Source organism: Lethenteron reissneri, unplaced genomic scaffold (genome assembly GCF_015708825.2).
Source record: "Lethenteron reissneri isolate LAM-NWPU_2019-01 unplaced genomic scaffold, ASM1570882v1 scaffold_115, whole genome shotgun sequence".
Taxonomy (NCBI): domain Eukaryota; kingdom Metazoa; phylum Chordata; class Hyperoartia; order Petromyzontiformes; family Petromyzontidae; genus Lethenteron; species Lethenteron reissneri.
In genome coordinates, this window is record NW_026890838.1 from 914,303 (window position 1) to 941,469 (window position 27,167).

The window sequence follows — 27,167 nt, forward strand, 5'->3', positions numbered from 1 at the left end:
TTTGATATGCAAATTCCTTTGTCAATGCGCCCAGCTTATATATATGCTCCAAGCTCGTGTGCTGTTTCATTCAGACTCTGTCGCCTCGACGGACCTGGTTTTCACCTGAGGACGGCTGCTTGCGTTGTGGCCGAAACGTCGTGAGAATTGTTTTATTATGTTTTATTTTTATTATTTTATTACTTCCCTTCTATGTGACTTTACCGAAAGAACCAAGAAGATGAATCCCTGCAGTCACGAAAGCTTTAAATCGGAATCTAAATAAATTCAAACCCCCCGCTCTCTGACGTCACAGCTCCGCATTACCTCATCGATGTGAGACGCCTGGGGGAGGTGTTCCTTGCTAGTGACGTCATGTCGCCAAGATATTCACACCCCCCCCTCCACCTCGCTTTTGAGCGTGACGTCACGTCTGGTTGGTCACTGTCGATTTCCGTTCCAGTAAAAATCCTTATTTGGGCACAGCTACGCCCAGTCACTTGCGGGTCATTAACATAATTTATTCACAAATACCGTCGCGTGTTCATTGCGACGGGTTTAGCATCCACGCCTCATTACTGGACATGAGCCCGTCTCATTAACATAATATATTCAGTTACACCGCCACTCGTTCGGGGAGGGGATTGTTTTGAACCCCGCAAGTGACGTCATGTCACCTCCTGCTGCCGCGTGACGTCACGATATATCCGGAAGCTGCTGCACCGCGCGCGCGCTCACTGAGATCCGAGGTGAGAAGTTCACATCGTGGTGGTTGTTGTTGTTGTTGTTTACTCAGGTAGAGCCTCGCTCCTCTCTCGTAGAGATATCAATTGAGTAGCAGCGAGTATGGAATCGATGTCCAGGTTTGAACATTACAACGCGGGGCCTTGCCACCTGCCCTCGCCTGATTGCATTTGCTTTCATTCTCTGCTTAAGTTTAATTTGTCTTCACCTGGCTTACTACTTTGAAACTTTGTTTCTTTTAAATATTTCTACAGTTCTTTTTTCATCTTACCAAGGGCAAGCCCACTTGAGCTGCTATACCGCTCTTTTTCAGAAGTGACCTGCCGACAACAAAGTGGCTTATCAACGTGTGTAAATTTCGACTTAAAGCTTTCGTGACTGCAGGGATTCATATAAAGACGCTGTCTTTCCGACAGCTCTGTTCTTCACCTGAGGATGGCTGCTTGTGTTGTGGCCGAAACGTCGTGAGAATTTTATGTTTTTAATTATTATTTTATTATTTCCCTGCTACGTGACTTTACCGAAAGATCCAAGAATATAACGTATGTAAATGTCTGTCGGTCAAATACTCTAAACGCGTGGTGATGTTGACTCTAAATGTGGAGAGAAAAACCCTGAGGATCCGGAGGAAAAGCCACGCGACCACGGGGAGAGAGACACGCAAATTCCAAATATACAACCATAATACAGGTTTGTTTGGATTAGATCGCGTAAAAATATGTCGGTAAACCCGCCATCACCTGACACAGCCAATTAGGAAGGGTTTGTCACGGAAACAGAACGTGGCCAATTCGTCACGAGTGCAGCACGACACAGGTTGTGTGTTGGAGAGCCAAGCCACAACATTTACAATCTGAATACGACGTTAGCCAGTAATTACAACCAGCTTCATCAGGTCGACAGCCAAATGGTGTGGCTTGGCTCTGTGGGAATATAAATCAGGTCGCTGGGTTTATAGCGCAACACGCTAACCGTTGAACTACCGCTCCGCACTCATGCACAAGCATTTTCATCGGAAGTATAGTATTTATTCGGTAATAACTAAGTTACCCGGCTTCACACAAGTCTCAGTACTCAAATATTAAGAGCAATGTCTTGTAATGCTGGCTTTATTGGAATTATTGAATTCTGCCAATTAAGTTTGTGAATGTGTGTATATTGTCACGGTTTCTTGGTTGTTTTATACAATCGCAGGGCTTGTTTGTTTCATAATGAAGACAGCTTTTAAATTCGTTGCCCTTGGAGAGCTTTAGTATAGACAATGTTGGATGTTTTGCCTTCTGGTGGGTTTAATCGAATGAAGCTTCAATTTTGGCATAAATGTCGACGGCAGTTAAATCTTGACTTAAAGCTTTTGAGGCTGCAGGATTTAATATTCTTTGGGTCTTGCGGTAAAGTCACGTGGATAGAAAAAGAAATAATAATAAATGAAAATAAAGTGGATAAAAAAATATCACGACATTTCGATCGCAACACAAGCAATCGTCATCTCCGGTCACATGTCCTCTAGGGTCAACCAGAGTGCCATGGCCCCTTGCAACCCCGTTCCGTGGTTGGCACCCTTGCACTCTATCCTGTAGGGCAGGGGTGTCCAAACTTTTTGCAAAGAGGGCCAAATTTGATAAAGTGATGATGCTCGGGGGCCAATAGTTCCTTCTGACATTTTTTTAACCACAAAAGTTACATGAAAATACACATTGTTAGAAAACAATTTTCATTGTCACAATTATCTATATTTTTCAAATGACAATGTAACCAAATATAAGCCACTCAGGCAGACGTGAACAACTCTAAAACACAATTCTGCCTTTCATTCAGTCAGATAACATTAAACAAACTGTATAGAATACCTTAAATTTCCATGAGTTAAATATCTTTTCCTCATGAACATTTTAAACAGGAGTTATAAGTAATGCAAAGTGGTCTGTTATTAAACTTTAAAACAAGTGAATTTTGCCCTTGTCTTTTACAAGATCTTTCAGAAAGCAATAGTTTGTGTCACAACTTCAGGTACATAACATTAACAGTTATAACCAAATCTTATTCAAGAGTTTAATAAAACAAGTGCCATAAGTCCAAGTGCATTAGTGTGCTTTAGGCTTTTCACTGTAAATAGTGATGTTAACGTTCAAAACACTCAATTTCAGATTGATCAAGGAACAGATAACTTGCTGACACTAATGAGAAGGGTGATACTGAGATCTAGATTTCAGTAAAGAGACCGTGTCTGGCTTGAGGGCAGTGGTTGAGATGCGTAAAATGTCACGCAAGTGGGAGTCAATCATTCTTGACCTCAATCGGTTCTTGTTTAAGTTCATGACTGAGAATGTTTGCTCACACAAATATGTCGAGCCGAATAAGCTCAGCATTTTCTTAGCGAATGACCGCATTTCTGGAAACCTGCTTTTGTCCAGCTGCCGGTAAAAGTCAACAAGAGAACACTGCTGGTGTTTTCCGTGGCACTCATCGTCGCACTGCAGCTCAATGAGCTGCAGCTGTGGAGGAGCATCATCAGGGTCCACGGAGAAGGGAGAAGAGAAAAGCAACATGTCCTTTTCAATAACTGCAAAGTCCCGAAAGCGTTTGTTAAATTCCACAGAAAGAGATGCGATAGCTGTTGCATAACTCTTCATTTGCGCACCGATGTTGTCTGTGCGAAACTGTCAATGACCTCTTTCAAAGCTGAGAAGTGCGCGGTGCAGGGCTCTGTTTGGGACAAGTGTCTTTGGAAAGGCCTTGATGTGAGTGTATAGCTGGCTCACCACTGCATCTTTACCTTGAAGATTACCATTCAACGCATTCAGATGCTTCATTATGTCAACCAAAAAAGACAGATTTGACAACCATACAGGATCGGACAGTTCTTCCATTGGTTGTCCCTTCTCACCCAAAAAATGTCCAATTTCCTCTTTGACAGAGAAAAATCGCTGCAGTGCGGACCTCCGACTTAGCCACCTCACATCGTTGTGATATATTACGTCACCGTATTCAGCCTGGATGTCACGCAAGAACTGCTGAAACTGTCGGTGGTATAGAGCTTTAGAGCGAATAGAATTGATTGCCTTTGCCACTGGTTTCATAACATCGTCAAATGTTAGATGTTTGGCGCAGAGAGCCTGCTGGTGAATGATACAGTGAAGTTTAATAGCGTTACCTGCTTCTTCGCTGACTTTATTGCAGATCAGTGTGGACAATCCACTTCGCTCACCAGCCATGGCAGGCACACCATCGGTAATGATCCCAGAAACTTTACTCTATGGTAGTTTCATATGATCAACAGCTTCACAAACAGAAACGAATAAATCTGTTCCTCTGGTTTGCCCTTTAAGGCTTTTGAGGTCAAGCAGCTCCTCTGTCACGTTCATGTTGTCATCAACTCCTCTTAAAAAAATAAGTAGTTGTGCAGTGTCAGATGCATATGGTGCTTTCATCGCAGGCTAATGAGAAATAATCAAAAGCCACTCCCCTGTCCCCCAGTTGTCTCTGAATATCTGACGATATGTCCTCAACTCTCCGTGCCACAGTGTTGCGTGCCAGGCAAACATTAATAAATTATTGCTTCTTCTCGGGGCAAATGTTCTCCACCATTTTCATGACAGTCTTTGATAAACGCACCTTCAGTAAAAGGTTTGCCATGTTTAGCTATTAACATGGCCACTTCGTAGCTGGCTTTGGTGATGTTTTCCTTTTACTCACAGGCCCGCGTGAAGAATCACTGTTGCGATGCCAGAGCAGCTTGGAGTTGCTTCACTTTTTCAGCGCAGTCACTCCCTGTTAGCTTGTCGTATGTTGTAGCATGTTTAGTCACGTAGTGTTTCTTTATGTTGAAATCCTTAAACAAGGCAACCGTCTTTTTACAAATTAGACAAACACAATTGCCTTGATTTTCAGTGAAGAAGTATTGTAATTCCCACCGCTCCTGAAAGCGGCGGCCCTCACTGTCAACTTTTCTCTTTTTTTTTGCAGTCGCCATGGCAGAAATTATTCGAGAAGGGTTCGCGGCACGGATGCAGAGCCAGATGGCATTATAATGGTGCTGCCACCGTGTGGTGAAAGGAGGAATTTTATGATTTATTTATTCTGACAGAGCTAGCGAGCCATAAATAGCACATTATAAGACCGAAGCTGCAGGCCGTATGAAATCTGACCACGGGCCGTGATTGGCCCGTGGGCCGGACTTTGGACATGCCTGCTGTAGGGGATTGTACTGCACGCAGAGCGTGGTGCCATCCATTGCTCTCAGTGCTCCCCGAGCCCCGTTCGGGCCGGTACTGCATCCACCTTTAGTGGTGTCTGCGATTTTAATACATGGCGTGCCGTGCCTCTCCCAGGCCAGCTTCATAGAGTGACATCCAACGATGTCACTACACATAGCAGTTTCAATAATGATGTCGTTTGAGAAGCTCCTAATGGTCATATAAAACCATAGCATTTGTTACGGTTACAATGATACGCTAATCGATGCCTGGTTATAGTTAAAGGATCGTTCCCTGCTGGTCAACCATGTTACATCTGCTGATGATTTGGTAATGGCTACTCAATGAGATGGAATTATGGATAATTCCATCATGAAATGGGGCCTTGCAAATGTTCCACAAAAATAAATCACCTGCCTAGGAATGTAATGTCATCCAGCACTGCACCTCCTCAACGCTCCATGAATAATCAGACAGTTGTACAAGTGGTGGAGGAGCTTCCATACCGGGTTCATGTTTTATGACCAGCTCTGGTTTGGCAGCCAAAGTCTCACTTAAAATTAGTCGAGCAGCATTCTTTCATTACACTGTGTACCACTGTGGAAGCTGCCTGGACATTTGCTCCATACAAAGCTGTGAGTGTCAATCGCCAAGGTCTAGTCCATATCAGACCAATTTAAGGCCACTTATATGGCCTTAAATTGCACCTATCATGGCATTAGCACTGTGATAAGGTTGCTCTCAATTCGTCATGAATGGTGGATGTTTTGTTTATATACTAGCGGGAAGTACCCGGCGTTGCCCGGGCGAAAAATACGTTTCAAAACTTATCTAACAAACCTTACATATACATACACAGATACTAAGGTATTGTGAAAGCCCAGTGGGCCGTTTGTCCATTTCTTCACCAACAAAATGATAAGAGGCTTGCAGAAGTCTAAAAAGTTATAGAAAGTGGGGAGTAAATAGTTGATCTAAAAGTTTACTAAAAATAGTCGACCTCACCCCCCCCCCTCAAAAAATGTATTTACCCCCGCATAGGTATAGAAACCTACACACCCTACATACAACAGAGTAAGTAGTGTCTATTGACTGTAGTTGTAGCTACTGACTGTACAGTAGTATCTACTGAGCCAGTAGTAGCTACTGACTGTTTAGTAGTATTTACTGACTGTGGTAACTACTGACCGAAGTAGTATCTACTGGCCCTATAGTACTATCTCCTGACTTTAGCAGTAACGACTGACCGTAGTATTTACTGGCCCTACAGTAGTATCTACCGACTATAGTAGTAACGACTAGCTGGATAGTAGTATCTGCTGACTCTTTAGTACAGGGGTCCTCAAACTACGGCCCGCGGGCCACATGCGGCCCGCCAAGGACATTTATCCGGCCCTCCCACCTCCCAGCACTCAGAGGAAGCCAGGGCATGTGGGAGGGGCCAGTTGCGCGGTGACTTGTGGGCAGTGAAAGCCGGAAGCTGGTTCGTGGGAGAGAGAGCGCGGGAGACGTGACAGACTGAGCATCACAGCGCAGCCACAGTCTTTTAGAGCAGAGGCAGCTTGGAGGAAGTTGGCAGCATCATTACCCCCTGAACCGAAGAGGTGAAACAGATGACACCCACATCCCATGGTCACTAATTGGGCTGCGCTTGTGAGCACTAATTGGGCTGCGCAGGTGAGCACTGATTGAGCTGCGGCGTTGGGCACTGATTGAGCTGCGGCGGTGGGCACTCATTGGGCTGCGCTGGTGAATGGTTCAATGGGCCAATTGACTGGACTTGCCCCCCAGGCCTAAGGCTGCCAGCCCTCCCCTGGCTGCGCTTGACTGGCTCTCCCTCCCTCAGCTCCCTCACTTGCCCCTCGGCTCCACTCCCAGTGATATTCCTGTGTGCTGGGGATGTAGATCCCCAGCACACGCACCGCTGAGTAAATGATAGAGGGGTAATAACAGAGTGATCACTGCGATCTGTGAACAAAACTGCAGGTGTAATTAACTTTTTAATGGCACCTGCACCAGTGTGAGCCTGGGGTAAAAGCGGAGTTCCCCCAATCAGACTGCATTGATGGGCAGTGCAGTCTGTATGTCTCTGTGTGGGCAAAGTTATTGCTGGTATTTTGTTTTTGTAGCACTGTATATATATATTGGTATTTTACTAATAGCAATTTTGACTCGCTAGGAAACAACGATGTCAAGAAAGAGAAAAATTGACTCGGAGTGTAGGATATTCAAACAACAGTGGACTTATGATTACTTTTTCATGCAGTACAAGGAAAGAGCTGTGTGTCTGATATGCCAGAATATAGTGTCTGTGTTCAAAGAATACAATTTACGTCGACACTATGAAACTCAACATAAAGATAAATATGATTGTTTGTTCGGAGAAGTGAGAAAAGATAAAATATTAAAACTGCAAAATACATTAACAACTCAGCAAAATACTTTGTGAAGCAGAAGCAGCTAAATATTTCATCACTGCGAACAAGTTTTCAAGTTGCCAAGCTAATAGCGTGCACTGGCAGACCATTCGTGGAGGGAGAATTTGTTAAAGAATGCCTTCTTTCTGTTGCCAAAGAGATGTGTCCAGAGAAGGCCGATTTATTTAGTACAGTGAGTCTTTCAGGACCTACAATTACACGGAGGATTGAAGAAATGGGAGACAATTTGCATCAGCATTTGCAAAACTCCACAAAAAAACTTTCCTATTTTTCCTTGGCACTCGACGAAAGCAATGATGTTCGTGATTCTGCACAACTTCTAATTTTTATTCGTGGGACGAATGACTATTTCGAAGTCACAGAAGAACTTGCTGCACTGCAAAGCATCAAAGGAACAACTACAGGAGAGGATATCTATGAAAAGGTTTGCCAAACTGTGAATAGTTTGGAGCTGAACTGGGCTAAACTAGCCAGTGTGACAACTGATGGTGCTCCGAGCATGGTGGGGTCTAAGAAAGGAGTAATTGCTCGCATTAACCAAGAGATGGACAAACATAACCATTCTCATCCAATAGCCATACACTGCCTCATCCACCAACAAGCGCTGTGTAGTAAATCACTGAAGTGGGACTCTGTTATGAAAATTGTGGTATCTTGTGTTAACTTCATTAGAGCTCATGCACTAAACCACAGACAATTTCAGGAATTTCTGTCTAAACTAAATGTTGACTATGAAGATGTTCTGTACCACACAGAAGTCCGTTGGCTGAGTCGAGAGAGAGTTTTGAAACGTTTCTATGACTTACTTCCACAGATTACAGCTTTTCTGCTTTCAAAAAACAAAAAAGTACCAGAGCTCAATGATGCAGAATGGAAATGGCACCTTGCCTTTCTGACAGATGTAACAGAGCTACTCAACAGTTTCAATGTGCAACTTCAAGGAAAGGGGAAGCTCATCTGTGATATGCAATCACATGTCAAAGCATTTGAAGTAAAATTAGGCCTCCTCATCAAACAAGTGAAGGAGGAAAACTTCTGCCATCTCCCCACAACTCAAAATCTGTTAGCGGAAAAACCATTGGTTGCATTTCCAAACAAAACATGTGTGGATTCACTGGAAAAATTGCAAAAATAGTTCCAATTTAGATTTAAAGAGCTTCATCTCCATGAACAGGACATACAGCTTTTCCGTAACCCATTTTCTATTGACATTGAAAATGTGGATACAATTTACCAAATGGAACTGGCTGAACTGCAGAATTGTGACTCTCTGAAAGATGCATTCAAGTCAAGCAGCCTTCATAATTTCTATGCATCTCTCCCCTCTGAGACATATCCTTATCTCAGGAACCATGCACTCAAAATGGCAACCATCTTTGGCAGCACTTATGTCTGTGAACAGACTTTTTCCAGAATGAAACATTTGAAATCTCCAACCAGATCTAGACTAACGGATGCACACTTGCATCACTTGTTACGACTAGCAGTGACAAATATGGAACCGGACATTGACCATCTCATTAGCCAAAAGCAGGCCCATAGTTCCCATTGAAATACTGGCAAGTTTGTTGATTTAACTTTACTTGTTCTTCATTTTAAATATTGTATTTGTTCCCATTTTGTTTCTTCACTTCAAAATAAGATATATGCAGTGTGCATAGGAATTTGTTCATAGTTTTTTTTTTAACTATAGTCCGGCCCTCCAACGGTCTGAGGGACAGTGAACTGGCCCCCTGTTTAAAAAGTTTGAGGACCCCTGCTTTAGTAGTATCCACTGACTATAGTACAGAGGTCGCAAACGGGTTTTGATTCCTTACCCGTACCCGTACCCGGCCGCATCAGGGTCGCAAACGAGTACCCGTACCCGGTAGGGTACGGGTACCCGTACCCGATACCCGGCTGGGTACGGGTAGCCGGGTATCGGGTACCCGATTGCGACCTCTGGGATGAAGCCATGTTGCAGGCGCGGGTGGGTTGATTCTAGGAACTTGAATTGTGAGAAGAGACAAGACGTTGGTAAATGAGTGACAAACGGTTACTCACCAGTGACTCACGGCCTACCCGTACCAGTACCCGGCCGCACCAGGGTCGCAAACGGGTACCCGTACCCAGCCGGGTATCGGGTAGGGTACGGGTATCGGGTACATAATTGCGACCTCTGCTATAGTAGTAACTACTAATTCTATAGCAGTATCTAATATATAGTAGTATCTACTGTCTCTAATAGCTACTGACTAGTAGTATCTACTGACTGTATAGTAGTATCTACTGACTGTAGCAGTATTTACTGACTGTAGTGGTATATACTGAGTGTTTTAGTATCTACTTTTTATAGCAGTATCTACCAACTCGATAGCAGTATCTAATATCACTACAGCAGTGCATACCGACTGGTGTTACCTTCTATCATTACAACAGCGCATACTGACTGTGGTGGTACCTGCGTTCACCACAGCAGTGCATACCGACTGTGGTGGTTGGTACCTGCTTTAACTACAGCATTGCATGCTGTGGTCACTGCTATTATTACAGCAGTGCATACTGACTGTGGTGGTATCCTGCAATGACTACAGCATTGCACACTGACTGTGGTGGTACCTGTATGATTACAGCAGTGCATACTGACTGTGGTGGTACCTGCTATGATAACAGCAGTGCATGCCGACTGTGATCGTTCCTGCTATCACTACAGCAGTGCCTACTGACTGGTGGCACCTGCTATCACTACAGCAGTGCATACTGCCTGATGGTTCCTGTGATCACTACAGTGCTTACTGACTGTGGTGACACCTGCTATCACTGCAGCAGTGCATATTGACTGTGGTGGTACCTGCTATGATTACAGCAGTGCATACTGACTGTGGTGGTACCTGCTATGATTACAGCAGTGGATACTGACTGTGGTGGTACCTGCTATGATACCAGCAGTGCATACTGACTGGTGGTACCTATGATACCAGCAGTGCATACTGTGGTGGTACATGTGTAATGTGAGGTTATATCTGGGTCGTTGACGGATTACAACTCGTCACGACGATTGGCTCTGCTGGTCCTGGTTCATAGCCAATGGGGGGAAGCCTAGGGGCGTGGCCCTGACATAATGGAAAGGTGACAGCTGGTTGTAGAGGATTGGTTCTGCTGGCTTTAGCCACAGCCAATGGAGAGACGGGTCAGGGGCGTGGTCCCGGAAGCTTCTGGAATATTCCATAGAGGCTAACCAGGATTGGTGGAAATGTACCACGTGACCCGGGTATTAAATAGGGGTGGAGACGGACGACAAGGGGTCAGAATGGGAACTAACAGAGGAAGGGGGCCACGCGGGAGCGGGGCTCCGGGTTGCCAAGTGGCAGTGTGTCTCTCTCTATCTGTCCCTCTCACGCTGCCTGTCAGCAGCGTGAAGGAAAGCTGTAATGCAAAGTTGAATAAAAGACCGGATTACAGAAGTCGCCTCAACGAGCTTTATTACACATGCTTTCACTACAGCAGTGCATACCGACTGGTGGTACCTGCTTTCACCACAGCAGTGCATACCGACTGTGGTGGTACCTGCTTTAACTACAGCATTGTATACTGTGGTCACTGCTATTATTACAGCAGTGCATACTGACTGTGGTGGTATCCTGCAATGACTACAGCATTGCACACTGACTGTGGTGGTACCTGTATGATTACAGCAGTGCATACTGACTGTGGTGGTACCTGCTATGATTAAAGAAGTGGATACTGACTGTGGTGGTACCTGCTATGATTACAGCAGTGCATACTGTGGTGGTACATGCGTTCACTACAGCAGTGCATACCGACTGTGGTGGTATCCTGCAATGACTACAGCAGTGCACACTGACTGTGGTGGTACCTGTATGATTACAGCAGTACATGCCGACTGTGGTGGTACCTGCTTTCACTACAGCAGTGCATACTGTGGTGGTCACTACTATTATTACAGCAGTGCATACTGACTGTGGTGGTATCCTGCACTGACTAAAGCAGTGCACACTGACTGTGGTGGTACCTGTATGATTACAGCAATACATGCCGACTGTGGTGGTACCTGCTATCACTACAGTAGTACATGCTGACTATCTTCTATCATCTTCTTATATATAAAAGTCTCCGCACGCTCGCGCTTGCGGGGGATTTGGCTCTCGGACGGTGGGGTTTAAGACCGAAATAATTTTCCAGGCGGCACGCCCTAAGCCCCGTTGTGGGTTTAGGCTATTCTGTTTTCCCGTCCGTAAACTTTAAAGTAGTTTAAATAACACATTTGTGCCGTTTCTATTATTCATTATTTACTTATTGCGCGACATCGACCGTACCAAGTGACGCCAATTGCGTGGGGGGGGGGGCGGGCCCTGCCAAGTCATGCGCGTTCGCTCCAGCTCACGGGAGACATTTTATTTTACGCGTTTAACATGGAATAGATATACACATCACGCTGCCAATTTATCTTCACAGTGTGATGTCCTCTTCCCCCCCCCCCCACCCCAATGCGTGCAGTTACTCATATAAAGTCCTTAGATATTAATTTCATATTATTAAAGCGGTTACATAGTATTATTATGGGGAGGGCGGGGGGATGGTGGGGGGGGGGGTAGCGGCCCAGCTCGCAGCCTGGCAACGTCTCACCTCCGGCTTGCCAATCTAGGCGAGGCCGCGGGCTCTGCACGGGACGAGGCGTCACCACGCCAATGTAAAGTACAATTTTATTCAATCTTTCGCTAAGAACTCAGGTTTATTGTTTACTATTAAACAAATACGTTTATAAACATTACAATGATAATGTTTGTGTGCACATAACAACTCTGCTTCATTCTTTACTATTATGAAACTAATAAGTTGCCTAATACTCTATTACTATTATAATGTTCGTGTGCAGAAACTAGATGCGTGTGCCTAAAGTCAATGTCTGTGTGTGTGAGTCCATGTGTTTGTGTGCGTGTAAGTCGATGGGTTTCTATGTGTGTGGGTCCATGTGTGTGTCTGTCTTTTTCAAATGGACAACGCCCCGTGTGTGTGTACGTACAAGTGTTTTGTGTGTGTGTGTCAGTCCATTTGTGTGCGTATCTGTCGCTGTGTGTATGTTAGTCCACATATGTGTGTTACTTCATACGTCTGTGTTTCACTCGATGTGTGTACGTCAATGCATGTGTGTGAGTCGATGTGTGTGCATGGCTCCATCTGAGTGTGTAAGTCAATGTGCGTTTGTGTGTCTATGTGTGTCGATGTGTGTTTGTTAATCTATGTGTGTGTATCTAAAGTAGATGTCTGTGTGTCACAGTCCATATGTCTATGTGTGTGTAGGGCAATGTGTGTCAGTCTATGTATGTATGTGTGTGTAAGTCCATGTGTTTGTATGTGTGAGTCGATGTCTGTGTGTGTCAGTACATGGCTGTCTGTGTTAGTCGCTTTGTGTGCATGGCTCCATGTCAGTCAGTGTAAGTCCATTTTTTTGCGTGTCTGTAGCTCCATGTGCGCATGTGAGTGAGTGAATGTATGTGCTTTATTGACCTGCTCAAGGCCTATGATACCATCAGTAGGCCTGGCCTCTGGGTTGTTCTTCATGCTTTCGGAGTCCCTCAAACTTTGCTCATAATCCTTAAGGACCTTCATGATGGTGAGCGGCCCCGCGTAAAACTACATGGCCGTCAGTCAGAGCCATTCCCTCTACACCTTAGGGCAGGGGTCCTCAAACTACGGCCCGCGGGCCACATGCGGCCCGCCAAGGACATTTATCCGGCCCGCCGGGTGTTTTTGCCGCCGCTGCCTGTCACTTTTTTTCTACATGAGAAGGACGGTCATTGGTGGAAGAGGGAGAGGGGATGGAGTTCCCCCCAATCAGACTGCATTGATGGGCAGTGCAGTCTGTATGTCTCTGTGTGGGCAAACTTATTGCTGGTATATTGTTTTTGTAGCGCTGTATATATATTGGTATTTTACTAATAGCAATTTTGACTCCCTAGGAAACAATGATGTCAAGAAAGAGAAAAATTGACTCGGAGTGTAGTATATTCAAAGAACAGTGGACTTATGATTACTTTTTCATGCAGTACAAGTAAAGAGTTGTGTGTCTGATATGCCAGAATATAGTGTCTGTGTTCAAAGAATACAATTTACGTCGACACTATGAAACTCAACATGAAGATAAATATGATTGTTTGGTCAGAGAAGTGAGAAAAGATAAAATATTAAAACTGAAAAATACATTAACTCAGCAAAATACTTTTGTGAAGCAGAAGCAGCTAAATATTTCATCACTGCGAGCAAGTTTTCAAGTTGCCAAGCTAATAGCGTGCACTGGCAGATCATTCGTGGAGGGAGAATTTGTTAAAGAATGCCTTCTTTCTGTTGCCAAAGAGATGTGTCCAGAGAAGGTCGATTTATTTAGTACAGTGAGTCTTTCAGGACCTACAATTACACGGATAATTGAAGAAATGGGAGAGAATTTGCATCAGCATTTGCAAAACTCCACAAAAAAACTTTCCTATTTTTCCTTGGCACTCGACGAAAGCAATGATGTTCGTGATTCTGCACAACTTCTAATTTTTATTCGTGGGACGAATGACTATTTCGAAGTCACAGAAGAGCTTGCTGCACTGCAAAGCATCAAAGGAACAACTACAGGAGAGGATATCTTTCGATTTAAAGCTTTCGTGACTGCAGGGATTCATCTTCTTGGTTTTTTCGGTAAAGTCACATAGAAGGGAAGTAATAAAATAATAAAAGTAAAACATAATAAAATAATTCTCATGACGTTTCGGCCACAACGCAAGCAGCCGTCCTCAGGTGAAAACCAGGTCTGTTGGGGAGACAGCGTCTGAATGAAACAGCACATGAGCTTGGAGCATATATAAGCTGGGTTGGAAGCGGGGGAAAGAGCGCCTTGACAAAATAATTTGCATATCAAGAGGAATTTAGCATATTTATGGGAAATGCAGGAATGTGATTAGTACTACATATGCCCGTGCTGCATATGTAGTACTAATAACATTCCTGCATTTCCCATAAATATGCTAAATTCCTCTTGACATGCAAATTATTTTGTCAAGGCGCTCTTTCCCCCGTTTCCAACCCAGCTTATATGTGCTCCAAGCTCGTGTGCTGTTTCATTCAGACGCTGTCTCCCCGACAGACCTGGTTTTCACCTGAGGACGGCTGCTTGCGTTGTGGCCGAAACGTCGTGAGAATTATTTTATTATGTTTTATTTTTATTATTTTATTACTTCCCTTCTACGTGACTTTACCGAAAGAACCAAGGAGAGAGGATATATATGAAAATGTTTGCCAAACTATGAATGGTTTGGAGCTGAACTGGGCTAAACTAGCCAGTGTGACAACTGATGGCGCTCCTAGCATGGTGGGGTCTAAGAAAGGAGTAATTGCTCGCATTAACCAAGAGATGGATAAACATAACCATTCTCATCCAATAGCCATACACTGTCTCATCCACCAACAAGCGCTGTGTAGTAAATCACTGAAGTGGGACTCTGTTATGAAATTTGTGGTATCTTGTGTTAACTTCATTAGAGCTCATGCACTAAACCACAGACAATTTCAGGAATTTCTGTCTGAGCTAAATGTTGACTATGAAGATGTTCTGTATCACACAGAAGTCCGTTGGCTGAGTCGAGGGAGAGTTTTGAAACGTTTCTATGACTTACTTCCACAGATTACAGCTTTTCTGCTTTAAAAAAACAAAGAAGTACCAGAGCTCAATGATGCAGAATTGAAATGGCACCTTGCCTTTCTGACAGATGTAACAGAGCTACTCAACAGTTTCAATGTGCAACTTCAAGGAAAGGGGAAGCTCATCTGTGATATGCAATCACATGTCAAAGCATTTGAAGTAAAATTAGGCCTCCTCATCAAACAAGTGAAGGAGGAAAACTTCTGCCATCTCCCCACAACTCAAAATCTGTTAGCGGAAAAACCATTGGTTGCATTCCCAAACAAAACATGTGTGGATTCACTGGAAAAATTGCAAAAGGAGTTCCAATTTGGATTTAAAGAGCTTCATCTCCATGAACAGGACATACAGCTTTTCCGTAACCCATTTTCTATTGACATTGAAAATGTGGATACAATTTACCAAATGGAACTGGCTGAACTGCAGAATTGTGACTCTGAAAGACGCATTCAAGTCAAGCAGCCTTCATAATTTCTATGCATCTCTCCCCTCTGAGACATATCCTCATCTCAGGAACCATGCACTCAAAATGGCAACCATCTTTGGCAGCACTTATGTCTGTGAACAGACTTTTTCCAGAATGAAACATTTGAAATCTCCAACCAGATCTAGACTAACGGATGCACACTTGCATCACTTGTTACGACTAGCAGTGACAAATATGGAACCGGACATTGACCATCTCATTAGCCAAAAGCAGGCCCATAGTTCCCATTGAAATACTGGCAAGTTTGTTGATTTAACTTTACTTGTTCTTCATTTTAAATATTGTATTTGTTCCCGTTTTGTTTCTTCACTTCAAAATAAGATATATGCAGTGTGCATAGGAATTTGTTCATAGTTTTTTTTTTACTATAGTCCGGCCCTCCAACGGTCTGAGGGACAGTGAACTGGCCCCCTGTTTAAAAAGTTTGAGGACCCCTGCCTTAGGGTGTAACAGGGATGTCCTCTGGCTCCACATTATTTAACACATTTTGACCACGTAGTTCGTGAAGCCTTCAATGGCTGTTCCCGAGGAATTACCATATGGTACAGATACAATGGGAGGCTGATCGATTCCCGGGTGCGGTCAAGGGATGCCTCCCTATTGCTCAACCATGTTATGTATGCCGATGCTCTGGTGATTGCTGCTCACTGCGGCTGAACCTGGAGCTTGCCACTAAGAGGTGGAGCCTTACTATCAGCCCCACCAAAACTAAGCACCTGCCTGGGTATTTTGTACCATCGAACAATCCACCCCCACAACTCACAATTGGTAATGCGGTAGTTGTGGAGAGAATGCCGAGATTCCCATACCTGGCCAGTGTGCTCATGACCGGCTCCGGTTTAACAGCAGAGGTCTCACTCCAAATCAGTCGAGCGCCATTATCTTTTCATCGGCTGTGTTTCGCTGTGTGGAAGCTACCTGGTATTTCGCTCCATGAAGCTCTAGGTCTTCTCGGGCACGGTAATTCCCTCCCTTCTCTACGCTTGCGAAACGTGCACCCCCCTAATGGAACATCTTCACCGGTTAGAAAAATTTAGGTTGGCCTGCTAACGATCCTTTCCTGGATTTAACCATATATGTGTGTATGTGCGTCTACGTTGATGTGTTTCTATGTGTGTGGGTCAATGTCTGTGTGTAAGTCCATGTGTGTATCTTCCTTTTTTGCCCGAGCAACGCCGGGTACTTACCGCTAGTGTTATATATAAAAGGGAAATTTGTGAATATGTGTGTTTGAATTGTTTTACATACTTCCTGACATGCAACAAACTTGAAATTTGGCATGTGGGGTGCTTCCAGACTGTACACAATGCAAAAAGTATAAAAACATACTTTTCTATATATTTTTGGAGGGGGGGCGCAATAATGGATATCTACAAACAGTGAGGGAAAAAAGTATTTGATCCCCTGCTGATTTTGTACGTTTGCCCACTGACAAAGAAATGATCAGTCTATAATTTTAATGGTAGGTTTATTTGAACAGTGAGAGACAGAATAACAACAACAAAATCCTAAAAAACGCATGTCAAAATTTGTATATATTGATTTGCATTTTAATGAGGGAAATACGTATTTGACTCCCTCTCAATCAGAAAGATTTCTGGCTCCCAGGTGTATTTTATACAGGTAACGAGCTAAGATTAGGAGCACACTCTTAAAGGGAGTGCTCCTAATCTCAGCTTGTTACCTGTATAAAAGACACTTGTTCACAGAAGCAATCAATCAGATTACAAACTCTCCACCTATGGCCAAGACCAAAGAGCTCTCCAAGGATGTCAGGGACAATATTGTAGACCTACACAAGGGTGGAATGGGCTACAAGACCATCGCCAAGCAGCTTGGTGAGAAGGTGACAACAGTTGGTGCAATTATTCGGAAGAAACACAAGAACTGTTAATCTCCCTCGGCCTGGGGCTCCATGCAAGATCCCACTTCGTGGAGTTGCAATGATCATGAGAACGGTGAGGAATCAGCCCAGAACTACACGGGATGATCTTGTCAATGATCTCAAGGCAGCTGGGACCATAGTCACCAAGAAAACCGTTGGTAACACACTACGCCGTGAAGGACTGAAATCCTGCAGTGCCCGCAAGGTCCCCCTGCTCAAGAAAGCACATATACATGCCCGGCTGAAGTTTACCAATGAACATCTGAATGATTCAGAGGACAACTGGGTGAAAGTGTTGTGGTCAAATGAGACCAAAATGGAGCTTTTTGGCATAAACTCAACTCGCCGTGTTTGGAGGAGGAGGGATGCTGCCTATGACCCCAAGAACACCATCCCCACCGTCAAACATGGAGATGCAAACATGCTTTGGGGGTGTATTTTTGCTAAGGGGACAGTACAACTTCACCGCATCAAAGGGACGATGGACGGGGCCATGTACCGTCAAATCTTGGGTGAGAAACTCCTACCTTCAGTCAGGGCATTCAAAATGGGTCGTGGATAGGTATTCCAGCATGACATTGACCCAAAACCCACGGCCAAGGCAACAAAGGAGTGGCTCAAGAAGAAGCACATTAAGGTCCTGGAGTGGCCTAGCCAGTCTCCAGACCTTAATCCCATAGAAAATCTGTGTAGGGAGCTGAAGGTTCGAGTTGCCAAACGTCAGCCTCGAAACCTTAATGACTTGAAGAAGATCTGCAAAGAGGAGTGGGACAAAATCCCTCCTGAGATGTGTGCAAACCTGGTGGCCAACTACAAGAAACGTCTGACCTCTGTGATTGCCAACAAGTGTTTTGCCACCAAGTACTAAGTCATGTTTTGCAGAGGGGTCAAATACTTATTTCCCTCATTAAAATGCAAATCAATTTATATTTTTGAAATGCGTTTTTCTGGATTTTGTTATTGTTATTCTGTCTCTCACTGTTCAAATAAACCTACCATTAAAATTATAGACTGATCATTTCTTTGTCAGTGGGCAAACGTACAAAATCAGCAGGGGATCAAATACTTTTTTCCCTCATTGTATATATATAAAGGGACATTTGTGAATGTGTGTCTGTTCGAAATATTTAGCATACTTCCCAACATCCAAAAAACTTGAAATTTGGCATTTGGGTAGCTTCCAGACTGTACACAATGCAAAACGTATAAAAATAGACTTTTGTATTTTGGGGGGGGGGGGGGGGGGGATGACCATGAAATGTGTATCGTCAACCCGCATACAGAACTAGCGAGAATCAATATCTGGTGAGCGTTTGTGGTATTGATTAAACGGGAATAGGCCGTTTCTAAAGAAATCTACAACCTTCAATTCCTTTGTGCGATTTAAAGAATTGAATCATGGCACGCGAGCGTTCTTTTTCACCGCGCGTTGGATTTTATTTTATTTTTAATCGGTGAGGTAATGATCAAAGTTTTTCTTTTCATTTGTATAAGTTATGTTTTTAAGTTGAGAAGTTTTAAAATATATTTTTCCCCTGGGCAACGCCGGGTACTTCCCGCTAGTAGCAGTATATTTCGACTCTATATCACAAAATACTCACCTGACAGAGTGCCGTGGTGAGGCCTAGTCCTGTGCAGAGCCCCGGGCCTCGCCTAGATTGCCCAGCCGGGTGAGGCTGGGGGCTGGGCCGCTACTCCGCCCCCCCTCTACAATAACACTGTCTAAGCGTTGTTATTTTAGTATCTACTGTCCCTATAATAGTAAGTGCACACAGGGTGGAGGGGGGGGGGAGAGAAGAGGACTTGACACTTTGATGAATTTACCTCAGCGTTGCGTGTACATTGTTTTGCCTTTTGAACGCGAATGAAAAATCCCCCCCACTCTCCAGGATGTCGTGTGTGTGTTGCCAGGGGCAACTCCTGTCAGTTTCGCGCATGCGCAAATGCGTGCTGTGTCGCTCGCGGGGCTGGGAAATAATGAAATAGATATAAATCGCACTAAATCGTTTATTAAACTACTTTAAAGTTGACGGATTGAAAAATGGAATAGCCTATTCCCACTGCGACGCTTAGGGTGTGCTGCCTGTCAATAATTTTGTTCGACGTTAACCTCACGGTTCAAGAGCCAAATCCCTCGCAAGTGCGCATACGCAGACAGATGGACAGACAAAAATGACTTTTATAGGTTAGATGTTAATGATCCATGTGAAATGTATGTGTAGTAAGTATTCAGGAGGCTTTGACGACGGGGTCGGAGGCACACTTATTTATTAACACCAACTTGTGCACAGTAACGGGTACACACAGTACTTAAGAGGTTATCGTCCCCTTCACTCGGCTACAGGGAGACACAACATCTAACCCCGCTAACCTACGCCCAAGTCCTCCACTACGGAGCTAGGGGAGGCTACCTATCCCAGCCCTGGTCTAGCTGGGATCCCGGCACCCTGAGTCTCCAGACCGGCTCTTACAAGAACGTCAGTCTGGGCTCTCGGGGCCACACCACCGGCTTGCCCTGGTCGGCCCTGACAAGGACAGCGAGCCAGGGGAGTTCCGGGGCTTATTCTAGCTGGTCTTCACTCTTCGCTGGTTTAAGCTAATACTCGACCTCGAGTCCTCTGGCTCACCACCTTTTATAGTACTCGGCCCCCCGGGAGGGGCCCGTGGGGGATGCAGGTGCGGACGTCGGTGTGAGCACCTCCTCTGTGTACGGCTCTAACCACGCCCCTTGTGTTTGTTAGCCATCCGTGCCCATGCACAAATACACCTCTACATATGTGCGTGTAAGAGTTTATTTATGTGTCTCTCCGAGCTTGCATTTACATACAGTTCTTACCGGATGATGGTTGCTTGTGTTGCAATCGAAACGTTGTGTCCCATTATTTATTTTATTTTTTATTTGATATCTACGTGACTTTTACCGAAATAACCAAAGAGTAATTCCTGCAGTCACAAAATCTTGAAATCAAAGATTGTATTCATTTCTCTGTCTTGATACTGACGTAGATGGTATCGAATATGTTTTTCTGTCTGCAGCTGACGCTTCCTCTGATGCTTCCTCTGCAGAATTGGTCTGATGGAGCAAAGGCACTCAGCGCAGCTCGGAACAAAAATCAAACATTGCGACCAGTGTACATACAGCACGGATCGTACTGGAAATTTGACACAGCACCAGAGAACTCACACAGGAGAGAACCCCTTCAGGTGTAGTGTGTGTGGGAAGGAATTTTCAGATTCATCGACTCTTAAAAAACACCAGAGAATACACACAAGAGGGAAACCTTTCAAATGCACTGTCTGTGAGAAGGCATTTGCATGGGCAGCAGGTCTTCAGATCCACCAGAGAACACACACAGGAGAGATACCCTTCAGGTGTGGTGTGTGTGGGAAGGAATTTTCAAATTCACCGACTCTTAAAAAACACCAGAGAACACACACAGGAGAGAAACCTTTCAAATGCACTGTCTGTGAGAAGGCATTTGCATGGGCAGCAGGTCTTCAGATCCACCAGAGAACACACACAGGAGAAAAACCCTTCAAGTGCAGTGTGTGTGAGAAGGCATTTTCACAATCATCAACTCTTAAAATACACCAAAGAATGCACAAAGGAGAGAAACCAAACAAGTGCAGTGTGTGTGGGAAGGCATTTTCAAGTTCATTCTATTTTAAAATACACCAGAGAATACACACAGGAGATAACCCTTTCAAATGCACTGTCTGTGAGAAGGCATTTGCATGGGCATCGGTTCTTCAGCTACACCAGAGAACACACACAGGAGAGAAACCAAACAAGTGCAATGTGTGTGGGAAGGCATTTTCAAGTTCATTTTCGTTTAAAAGACACCAGAGAATACACACAGGAGATAACCCTTTCAAATGCACTGTCTGTGAGAAGGCATTTGCATGGGCATCAGGTCTTCAGATCCACCAGAGAACACACACAGGAGAGAAACCAAACAAGTGCAGTGTGTGTGGGAAGGCATTTTCAAGTTCATTTTCTTTTAAAAGACACCAGAGAATACACACAGGAAATAACACCTTCAAGTGCAGTGTGTGTGAGAAGGAATTTTCACAGTCATCGTATCTTAAAAAACACCAGAGAACACACACAGGAGTGAAACCCTTCAAGTGCACTATGTGCGGGAAGGCATTTGCACAGTCATCAGATCTTCATAGACACCAGAGAACACACACAGGAGAGAAACCCTTCAAGTGCACTCTGTGCGGGAAGGCATTTGCACAGTTATCAGATCTTCATAGACACCAGAGGACACACATGCATCAGAAGATCCTCAAGGAGTGTAGTCTGAAATCGACTTGTGAAAGTCAAAGTGCTGCAATGAGCCCATCCCTCCTGAAAAAAGAACCAGAAGTACATTCCAGCTTGGACACTATGAAATGTATCAAGGTGAAATTTGAAGAGGTGACAATGAAGCGTGAAGAAGTGAAGGTGAAATGTGAAGATGAAGATTCAACTCCAAAATCGGACCTTCACTTCGATGGAGGCAACGTGAAGCAGGAGGAGAATTCTGACTGTGAGGCAGAGCGAGGCAACTCCCAGCAGTTTGTGGAAGTGGAGGTATGGGTGGACTTCTTAGACAAAACAAAGTCAAATGGAGACCCGGTAGATGTGTAAGCTTTAGACAATGAAGCCCCAGTAGATTCACCTTTGTCACAGGCCTTTAATGAAAGAATGTGAAGTTGAACAATCAATTCTTTGGTTCAACCTGCAGAGTAGAGAGGTCAGTATTTGCGGACCTGTGGGTTGGGTAGATCTATAACCAGGAGCTAGAGCCAATACGCTCCCAAGCATTCATAATGTTACAATAATATTAGCATTCATACGCTTTGGTTCTTTCGGTAAAGTCACGTAAGTATAAAATAAATGAAATCATGACGTTTCGGGGCGCAACACAAGTGCCCATCATCAGGTGAAACAACCACAAACAAAAAACTTGCTGAAGTGGGCAAGGTTTGCAGATCATGACATGCAATATCCGGGAGTCTACAAACTAAGTTGCTCCTATGGTGATTGTTACATTGATGAAACAAAACGGCAGGGAATGGATTCTTTGCTCTGCTACTCTCCCATTCTCATATTTCGTTGCTGCCTCTTAGTATCTTTCACACGACGGTCAATGGTACAGTGTATAATAACAAATAGTATAACATTTATATGCTTAAAACAATGTACAAAGTAATATATAGTATCGTAATTATATAGTGAATATATAGCAGTGTGAAATACATTAGGGTGGGTAGAATAATACATAGTGTAATATAACAATGTATAAGGTATAGGGTGGTGTATAGTAATACAGTATGTAATTTAATGTTGGGTTTGTCTATGGCAGCATATAGTACGGGGCAGACCTGTTTGATGTAAGGGAAACAAGTTTAGCTGGAAGCATATTATATTTTTTGCGACATAGAATTGTAATGTATTACTTACTGTTAGTAGCTCAGCTTATTGGAGAGTATATTTATTATACTGATGATACTATGAAGTTTATACTTTAGTTTTTTACGTGGTTGTTTGGTTGCTGCAGCTGCATACTATTCACATTCCTTCCCTTTGTTGGTGCTGCCCCTGCCCCCTCCCTTTGATGCTGCTACTCCTGCATAATGCATGGGCATAATATGACTTTGAAAACCCCCCGCCCACCTCCCACGCATTTCACAATTAGCTCTATTCGCATTCCTGCATTTCCCATAAATATGCTAAATTCCTCTTCAAATGCAAATTCTTTTGTCAAGGCTCTCTTCCTCCTCCCTCACAGCTTAAATAGACACTCCAAGCCTAAGACCTGTCATTTAGACTCTGTCTTATCGACAGACATGTTCTTCACCTGAGGACGGCTGCTTGCGTTGTGGCCGAAACGTCGTGAGAATTATTTTATTATGTTTTATTTTTATTATTTTATTACTTCCCTACTACGTGACTTTACCGAAAGAACCAAGAAGATGAATCCCTGCAGTCACGAAAGCTTTAAATCGAAAACGGCATGTGTTGGACCGTGTTCGCGAGCACAAGGCAGATCTGAAACACGGCAAGACTAATACCTCCGCCGTGGCTGACCATTGCTATAACGCTGTGGGCTCTCATGATATTGTTTTTTTGAGACCAAGGGGCTCTGCAAACCTTCGGGCTACTATCAAAGGTTTATTCATGAAGCCATCCAGATATATAAACATAGACATAACTTAAACCGAGAAGATGGATACAAATTGAGCAATCATTGGAAGGATGTTATTAACCAGGTAAAACCTTAACTGCTTTATAGTTTGCCTTCATATCCGCATCTCCAGTTTATTCAGCCTCCTACCCCCCAGCCCCTGCATTTTGTCGCACTCGTGTCGGAGCTTGCACTCCCCCTACCCCACACCCCCACCCTCTCTATCTCTCCTCCCTGGCTCCTCCCCCCTCTCTTACTTATATATAGCCTCTTGTTACAAGCAGCCTCCTCTTGCCCACTTCAGCAATTGTTTATTGTTGTGGTTCCACCTGATGACGGGCACTTGTGTTGCGCCCAAAACGTCGTGATTTAATTTAACTTGTTTTATTTTATACCTACGTGACTTTACCGAAAGAACCAAAGAGTATGGATCCCTGCAGTCACGAAAACTTGAAATCTAATATTAGCATTATAATGATGCTTGCTTCATCGCCTCAGCAGCTCGGAGTTTCGTATCATATCTCATCACAAACACTCAGAGCATGTTGTGCATATGCCTTTTCCAAAAAAATGTATTAGGTGATTCTGCCTTTTTTGTTAATAAATTTGATCGGGATTTAGTGCTGGGGCACGGAAATTGTGAGTCCCCCCCCCTGCCTCCTACTTTGCCACGCAGACAGCTGGAGGATAATTACTTACAAGCCTGCTTGGGAAGTCATAAAATGTAATTTTAAAAATGGCAAACCCAAGGGAGGGCGGCTAACGAGATTCTGCGGGTAATCCCCAGTTGACTTCAAGACAAGGCTGCAATAAAGGAAACAACCCATAATAAAGCAGACATAAACAGCAGGGGTCACGAACCTTCCTTGGACTTTGAAATCCACCCAAGGGCAGTTAATGAGCTGACTGGAGTTTTTATAATACAAGAGTAAAGTTCGAAGCTTAGCTACATCTTCAACCTCAGGATATCAAAATATAACTTGATAATAAGCACATATCCCTGGCGATACAGACGGGGAACAAAGATGAATAAAACCCTCGGAATATCCTCAGAAACAACTACGGTGTAGCATATCTTGGTTAAATATGAACCAAATAATAATTATGAAAGTATTAGATCAAGGGTCATTCAGAAGAGATACAATGCGAAATATGTCAATCACACGCGACCAAGATAATATGTATTCCACGGGATCAGAGCCTCGCCAACAACCTTCGTCTTCCAGTAGCTAACAGCACATGGTAGCAGTAAATGATGTATGCAGGGGGGCGTCTCCCCCTAATATATCAAATACCACGCAATAATTCCAAACTGCGACGTGAGTGCTGTGAACGCTGCAAAAATATATACTTTTGAGTCGATTGGAGTCAAAACTGCCGAAAGTGGTATGGTACCAAGCAATAAGAGTTGTAAAAAAAAATTCCCAACCCGTGATGAGAGGACGGAAAACATGGCGACAGCAAGCACACCCGTGCACAATAGGTCACGACTGCAAAGGCCACAGCGCCCCTTTTTGAGAGCGACTGCAAGTCTGATGCGAAAAAAATGTAACAATTCCAACCCGTGATGGGAGTGTGGGGAACACTGCCCAAAATGTGAACAGAAACATGGCGGTAATAAAAACATCTGGACAACAAACAGCCCAAGCGACTTGAAAAGGAAAACAGCTGCCCCTTTATGAGAAGAAAGAGCCTGAGGTGGAAAAATTCAGATATAAGCAAGAATGCAAGAACAGAAATCAGTACTGCTCAAAGAATCGCCCAACTGACAAATCCAAACCATCAAGCACATCACCGATGAATGCTCCATCCATGCATATCCTGGCGGTATCGCTGAAATCCACACTGCGTCAACCACATCATTGAACTGGATGAGGAACCTTTGCATTCATTTACGGTGATCATTAAAAATAAAAACTGTTGCTTTTCACAATGCCATACGAAAGAAGAAGTACTGCGAGTGGTAGGCTCCGGGGAATGCCCTTGTGCCTGGCAAATTAATAGGGAGCTCTGCATCGGCAGAAGCCACACATCACGTAGAGGTTTAAAAATGTTTGCGTCATTGAGAGGCTGCCAGCCAAGGCTGCCAGCCAAGGCTGGTACTTGCAGTAGTACAATACAAACGTGGGAAAGAGTGCCGTAACATTACTATTCCCGGATACGAGTTCGCTGTGTACAGCCAACACGATAATAGAGTGACAATCGTTCCTATTGTGCTCCGATCAAAGTCAACCCTTCGAGGGAAAGCTGGTGCAACCACTATTCGTGAGAGTGCCCCTTTAAATCGCAACCCACAGGCGAAGTTTAGTTGAGGGTCGGATCAGAGACTGACACGGAACGATATAACTTGATCTGTAGCGTGTCCTCTGTGCAACATGAGTCGTAGAGACAACTGGAAGAGGACTCTCTTGAAGAGGGCGGGGGGGGAGAAGACGACAGGTGCTGTCTCTCCAAGTCGCTCCACAGTCTACAAGGATCAACAGTGTCTGGTGCCAAGGGAGGTGACGCGTGGCAAACAGCGGACGAGCTGCGAGCGCTGTCTGCCGACGGGATGATCGCGCACATCGACGCAGACGGAGCCGGACCCATCATCCTTGGCAGCACGGGTACCGCCCACAGCGTGACCAGCGTGCTGACTCGGCAACCACCCCAGCGATGGAGAGAGACTGAGGAAGCAGCCGAGGGTACCGTGTGTTCGACACACGCAGATCCAGTGCCCTTCCTGGGGACCTGAGGTGTTTTCGGTACAAGGAACGCTGCACTTCGGAAGCTGCTAACTCAACAGTTAGCAAGAAGACGACACACCCACACACAACGCACAGAACGAATAAGATTGTTCCAAAAAGTTATCTTCGTGTTTTTCGAAAAGGGTTGCCATCCCAAGGTGGTGCGTTAACTATTAGTTGATCGTGAAAAGCGTTGTTCTCTCCCTTGAGTTACATGAATACGGTCGTTTCAAAGCATTTTAGTCAATTGTTTTTGTTTATTGCATAACCTTACCAATGAATTCATTTACACACTAAACATTGATAAGCGTTTGTTATCAATCTACACTCACAGGAATATTAGTGTGTTGAGATTTTTTCTTTTGATTACAGAATCTTGCCTGTGAATTCATTGATGTCCCATTATCCAATTGATAAGCATCTGTTTGCCAAAAAGGCACACTAGTACTCACACTATTGTTTCAGGACATTTCGTTAATTGCATAATCTTCTCAATGAAATCATTGATGTCTACTTTTGCCATTGGGCACATGTTTCTTTAGCACGTTTCATGTGAATATTGTCATTTTTTAAAGAACTTTTCCTATCGCCGTGTATGGTCGTTCTACTCGGAGGAGTTAGCCGATTTTTCTCTTACTCAGTTTTAACAAACGTAACCATTGAGGGTTAATTGTACGTATCAATTAGGACATCTTCAGAAGTACGGTGTTGACAATTCCGATCATAAGTATGTTAGCATATTAGAGTGCTTTTAAATATTAAAGTGTTTTTAACATAGAAAAGTCTGAGTGGTTCCTTCCTAAGTTCATGCATAATAATCTTAATCATAAGAACTGTATCCTGCGGTGAGAT

General features: G+C 44.1%; 1 protein-coding gene across 2 annotated transcripts; it reads left to right on the forward strand.

Annotated features, from left to right (window-relative positions):
* Positions 1-673: 673 nt before the first annotated feature.
* On the forward strand, positions 674-27,030 carry LOC133361604 (zinc finger protein OZF-like). 2 transcript variants are annotated; one of them, XM_061580549.1, is made up of 2 exons: positions 674-728; positions 20,450-27,030. In XM_061580549.1, exon 2 carries the CDS (start codon positions 20,490-20,492, stop codon positions 22,047-22,049), a length of 1,560 nt encoding a protein of 519 aa, XP_061436533.1. In that variant the 5' UTR covers positions 674-728; positions 20,450-20,489; the 3' UTR covers positions 22,050-27,030. The 2 variants fall into 2 exon arrangements, with proteins under 2 accessions (XP_061436533.1, XP_061436532.1); XM_061580548.1 differs by having other exon boundaries at positions 682-728; positions 20,480-27,030.
* The last annotated feature ends 137 nt before the right edge of the window (positions 27,031-27,167 follow it).